This window comes from Equus quagga, chromosome 2, assembly GCF_021613505.1.
Source record: "Equus quagga isolate Etosha38 chromosome 2, UCLA_HA_Equagga_1.0, whole genome shotgun sequence".
Taxonomy (NCBI): Eukaryota; Metazoa; Chordata; class Mammalia; order Perissodactyla; family Equidae; genus Equus; species Equus quagga.
In genome coordinates, this window is record NC_060268.1 from 23,213,488 (window position 1) to 23,219,199 (window position 5,712).

Consider the following 5,712-nt stretch of genomic DNA (forward strand, 5'->3'; position numbering starts at 1 on the left):
GGGCAGACAGAACTAGCTATCTCCTTATGTACTCAGCCTGGTCACCAAATCAATCTGTGGTCCTGTCACCCTGCAGGGATAGGAGCCGGTCACACAGCCAATTATAGGCAAAGTCTTCCTGGGGGAGAAAAAGAAGGGAATTGTCAGGGCCAGGCTGGGGCCCCAGAACCGAGGAAGGCCACAAAGGCTGTCCTGGCCCACATCTCACTCACAGCCCCCAAACAGAGACCACTCAACTGCAGGGCATAAGGGAGAGGAGGAGCAGGAGAAGCCCCAGCCCAGCCCCTCCTCCCCTGCCCACAGGGGGAGGCCAGTGGCTCCCTTGTGAGAAACAAGGTGGCCCAGGACATTGTCTCCTTTGGAAAAGAGAATGAGAAACACCCACCTGTCCACACCAGGACCTCGAGCTTTCTACTCTGAGGAAAAATTGCCTCCAGGATTCATCCATCCATCTTCTCTGGGACAGAAGCCAGAAATGCACTGGGTAGAGGAGGATGGAGGGGAGGCTGCCAGGGACTCACTAAACTTCCATCTTTAGAGTGGAAATCATTAATTCTTTCTTTATTCACCAACATGTCCTAGAGCCTATAGCGTATGGAGTAAATTTGTCAACAATCTCTGAATCTTGTATATAAGAATGGTTTGAGAAAGGTAAACTCATTTTTAAATTATCCACCTTAGAGAAGGCTGGACTAGAAAGACGTCGTCTGCTGAATGTTTGCCATTGATGAGTGTGCTTCAACTACGGGACAATGTTTACTGGGTGGAAAAGTAACACATGTTCATCATAGAAAGACAGTTAAAGGAAGAACAGACAAACAAGAAGGTTAAAATTCCCAAGAATATCACCACCCCGAGATCATCATCATTAGTCCTTAAGCAGGCTGCCTTCCCCTCTTTTTCTGTGTCTTCATAACATTCTGTTGCTTTAACAGAATTGGGATCTGGCTGTTTAGAATTCATAATGTCTTCTTTTCCACTACTCCCTCATCTGTCATCATACTGGAGAGGATGTTGGGATAATCTGTTGGAAAATATTTATAATTTTTTGGCCCAGGCACATCAAAGCCAGGATTCACTGGACCCGGGACAGAGACTATTTAGTGAATAGTGATTATTAGGATGATCGGCATCCATTTTCCCATCTGATATCAGTAACCAGCATTTCTCTAGGGGAACTCTCTCCTCAGAAAACAGACACTCCGATTGGGGTGGAACAATCCCCCCCTCAGGTCTAGGGGTGCTCAGTGACTCAAGAGTAAACCACTTAGGCATTCAATTCTGATGGACGCAATGATGGTTTGTTTTAGTCCCATGAATATCAAGTCCAGGATTTTATTCAAAACTGTGAGATAAAGGAAGCTCTCTTTGTCACAGCATATTTACATTTAAAGAGGGGATTCTAAATATTCCAAAATAGGAAGCTGAACTTGTGGTCAGAGAGGCAGTGAGGTTACCACCTCTGTGGGTGTCTGCGTGTGTCCAGCACTACATGCCCCTAAGGCAGGTCCAGAATCTATCTCCAACCACCAAGCAGACCCCCACCACAGCCCCTACTGGCCTACACACTAACCACAGATTCTCAGTCTACTCAAGGCGACCACCATCTTCTCAAGGGCAGGAGACATCTCACTCATCTCCTTGGACCTAGCTTCCTAAATAGTTATTCATGACTTCATCAGGATGGAAAAAGAGCCAAGAGCTGAGAAATGGAGACATTCTAGATTCAGTCAGTGAGGGGCTTCTGGAGTCCAGCTCCTCTGCTGGCTGCAGCACAGGCTTCACTTTCTTGTTCTTTCTTCTTGCTTTCACACTGTGACTCAGCACTGGGAATGCAAGTGTGGTTGGTGACAGTGCTACTGTCACCTAAGCCAATCCAGAGAACTTTGACAAACCACATTGCAGATGACAGAAGAAAATCAGAGGAGCAAAGGTCTAGGAGGTCTGCGAGGTCTTGAGCCACCACTCCTGCCTTCACCTTGGGGACTGTGTGTCTGGAAAGAAGTAACACCGGCAGCTGTGACCCTGGCAGACCTTCGAGAAAGATGCGGCCACTCCTGCTTTTGTTAGTGTTTCTTCTGCCTCCTGAGGCTGGGACAGGTGAGTGACCATCCCCATTCCAGAAACCCCAGCCCATCTCACAAAACCCTCTGGACTCCTCACCCTTCTGCCCAGCACAGTCAGGGATTTTCCTCAGTTTGAGTCGAAGAACCTTCTAGACCTCAGCCTCCATCCCAAACCTACACTAACAAGTCTGATGCTGCATAGACACTCAGAAAGGATGGCAGGAAGGAAGGGTGTTCACTAGAAGGTTTAGTATGTGAGCCTCTCTCTTATCACCTGGGAAATGGATTGTTCACAGAAAGGCATTTGGCAGATGACGGGAAGCTACAAATGACAAGTAATTAAAATCCCTCACTCCAACCAAGAAAGGGCAGGTCAGAAAAATCGGTTGCGGTAATGAGAGTTGTCCTGGACCCAGCTTAAGATTCGGTTTCATTTCCTGGTAACTTCACCCACTCACCCCCGCCGAGGAGAGAAGCCCAGGGAGCAGCTGATCTCTGAAGGGGCTGGATCACTGCATGCAGGGTGCCCCGTTGCCGTGGCTCTGCCGTGGTCCTGGGCAGTACATTTTCAGCCCCACCTCCCCCTGCCATCTCAGGCCTTTGGCTGCTCCACACAGTGTGCCCTCTCCAGGCCAATGGCCTTCAATCCCACCAGCACGATTCCCACCAAACTTCAGCCTAAAGCTAAGTGAAGGATGTTCATTCATGCAGGCAGAAAATGTCTACTGAGATCCTAGGATGGGTTAGACCCTCGGACATTAGGGTTGTAGAAAATCCAATGCCATAAGCTCACGGATAGATTATTAGATAGGGTACCAGTTGACACATTAGCAGAGGCTCAGCAGGCTTGGGAGACGCACTAAGACAGAAGGCATAGCAGAGGCCTGTCCACGATCCTCTGGGCTCCTCCATTGTGAAGACAGCTCTGATCTCCCCCATGTATGGTCTGAAGTAGTTCAGGGACAACAGATACTGTCCTCCCTTTTCTCACAAGAGGTTCTGAGGCTTGACATTCAGAAAAGGTTATTCTCCTACTAGGAGAACCTGGGAGGACTCTCCCCAGTGTCCGCAGGGCACTGTAGACACTACCCTCAATCATCACCTTCCAGAACCTTCCCTCCTGACCACAGCCGCTCCCAGAAAGCCCATCTTCCAGTCTTTTCTTTCAGAGGACATCATCGGAGGACATGAGGCCAAGCCCCACTCCCGCCCCTACATGGCATTTGTTCAGTTTCTGCTTGAGAACAAAAGGAGGTGTGGCGGTGTCCTCGTGCGAGAGGACTTTGTTCTGACGGCTGCTCACTGCCAGGGAAGGTGAGGGCCACAGACAACTGACACCTCCTGAGACCCCTATAGGGAGCCCTGTCCTCTGCCCAGGGCCCGCAGCCCAGGGGAGCTCCCCTGACTCCTGTTAACTCAAGGCCGTGAGATCCTATGAGAGGAGCCATCTGAGAGCATGACTGGGTGATGGAAAGTGAGAAACAGGACGGGTAAGCTTTGGGCTCAGAGGGTCTGAGGTAAGAGCAAGTGGTCCCGTTGAGGAGAGACACCACACTGGCCAAATAAAGCAGATGGGGAGGATGAAACCATGCATCAGGGTCAAAATGCGAATTCAGAGAATTTTCACAATATGACTTGAGGGCTAGAGAAAGCATCCAGGTGACCTACCCTCAACGTCATTGAGAAGCACAGGGGACACAGTCACTCAGTGCCCAGTCCTCCTCCTGTTTCGATTTCCACTGGCTGCAGCCCTGCCCTGCCCCACGTCACCCGCCCTTCATGGCTCCAGGAATCGATCTCTTTTGATTCCATGCACCCCACCACCTCACTCTACTTTCTATGCAGATTAATGAATGTCACTCTTGGGGCCCACAACATCCGGAAGCAGGAGAAGACCCAGCAAGTCATCACTGTGAGACAAGCCATACGCCACCCAGACTATAATTCTAAGAACTTCGCCAACGACATCATGTTACTAAAGGTAAGGGAACCTCCCCGCTGCTCTTGCTGTCCTGGGTCGAGATTGCTTCCCCTCCCACTGGGACCTGTCCCTCCCCTCCTTCCCATCCCGGTCACCTGCCTAGTCCCAGTGGCTCAGGGGAGGGGGAAGTCAGTGCAGCCCCATTGTGGTGTCCAGGCCCAGGAGGCCAGAAACTGAGCTGGACTATCTTGCCTCTTCCCATCAGCTGGAGAGAAGGGCCAAGCTGACTTCAGCTGTGCGGCCCCTCAGCCTGCGCAGGGGCAAGGCCCAGGTGAAGCCTAGACAGGTGTGCAGTGTGGCCGGCTGGGGGAAAGTCTCCCCAGTAGACAGAGTGTCCGACACACTGCAGGATGTGGAGCTGACTGTGCAGAAGGATGATGATTGTTACTTCCACTTCCCCAACCATTACAACCAGTCCACCCAGATTTGTGTAGGGGACCCAAAGAAGAAGAAGAACAGCTTCAAGGTAAGGTTTCCAGCATCCACCGAGACAGACCCGGGGCGAGAGGAAATGGGGAGCTCTGGGGGATGGGAGTGGCCATATCTTCTTGCCTCAGCCTGAGAGCTTGGGCAGCCTGGGTCCATGAATGCAGTCTTTAGTTTTTTCCCCACAGCAGATCATGGCTGCAGGGTGAGGAAGGATCAGTCACCCCACAGCAGGGTTCTCACCCAAATTTCCCTGAGGTTTGAAGAGAAAGTCTTGGCCTGGGTGGAGCTGCAAAGAAAAGTCAGAGCCAGGCTGGAGTCCGGGATGAGGGAGTTGACAAGGCTGCCCTGGTCCTGCTCTCCCACAGACCACTGACCCCTGGGCTGGAGAGTAAGGCAGGACAACAGGGAGGCCAACTCAGTCCTTCCTCTCTCTGCCCCCAGGGGGACTCCGGAGGACCCCTCATGTGTAACAAGCTGATCCAGGGTATTTTCTCCTATGGACAAAACAACGGGACCCCTCCAGGTGTCTTCATGAAGGTCTCACACTTTCTGCCCTGGATAAAGTCAACAATGAAGCGCTGCTCATAGCAGCTGTGATGCTGACCTTCCTGTGTGCCTGACCACCTTTTCTGGGGCAGAGGCAGGAATCCCATGGGGCAGGCAGTGGGACTGAGGAGCCATAATAAATGGATCTCTAGCGAGTGTGACTGAAGTCTCACTGACTCACTGAACCACTTTCAACACGCAGCAGCACGCTCCAGGCAGCCCTCTGCTGTCAGTTGTGGCTGTCATTCCTCCTTCCTCCTCCAGCTCTCCTTCCCCCTAAACCCCATGCTGTATCCTTTCTCAGTCACAGCTCTGTGGTGCTGAGCCCTGTGCAAGGGCTGAGTCTGAAGGCTGCCCATTATAAAAGGATGATCTTCTTCCTCAAAATATGTTCCTCCCTGGGCTTTAGAAAGTTCTTACCTTCTCTAACCCAACCACCATCACCGACACCCTGACAATTTGGCAGAGAGAGGAGCAGGGCAGTGGAAGGAGAATAACTCCAGGGAGACAGGAGGCCAGGGGGCCAGGCCGTGGGCACTGAGTTTCCTGTTTCCAGGGCTTCTGTCTCCAGTGGGGCAGCCTCTCCCACAGCCAGGACCACCTGCAGCTTCTGACGCTCAGATGCTGCCATGATGGCCTCCAGCCTCACTCGGGTCCCATTTCCTGCCCTACCCTGGGCCCAGAACTGAG

General features: G+C 51.9%; 1 protein-coding gene across 1 annotated transcript; it reads left to right on the top strand.

The window, feature by feature from the left end:
- The first annotated feature begins 1,936 nt into the window (after positions 1 to 1,936).
- Positions 1,937 to 5,241, top strand: LOC124235826 (granzyme H-like). The gene is made up of 5 exons (XM_046654309.1): positions 1,937 to 2,100; positions 3,236 to 3,380; positions 3,912 to 4,047; positions 4,253 to 4,513; positions 4,918 to 5,241. The coding sequence occupies exons 1-5, from the start codon at positions 2,046 to 2,048 to the stop codon at positions 5,062 to 5,064; spliced, it is 744 nt and encodes a 247-aa protein (XP_046510265.1). The 5' UTR covers positions 1,937 to 2,045; the 3' UTR covers positions 5,065 to 5,241.
- The last annotated feature ends 471 nt before the right edge of the window (positions 5,242 to 5,712 follow it).

Bases quoted from the DNA above. Each gene is read 5' to 3' on its own strand.
- LOC124235826 (XM_046654309.1), top strand. From the start codon at position 2,046: ATGCGGCCACTCCTGCTTTTGTTAGTGTTTCTTCTGCCTCCTGAGGCT. The intron at 2,101-3,235 runs GTGAGTGACCAT...CTTTTCTTTCAG, and splicing joins GCCTCCTGAGGCTGGGACAG to AGGACATCATCGGAGGACAT. The intron at 4,048-4,252 runs GTAAGGGAACCT...TCTTCCCATCAG, and splicing joins ACGACATCATGTTACTAAAG to CTGGAGAGAAGGGCCAAGCT.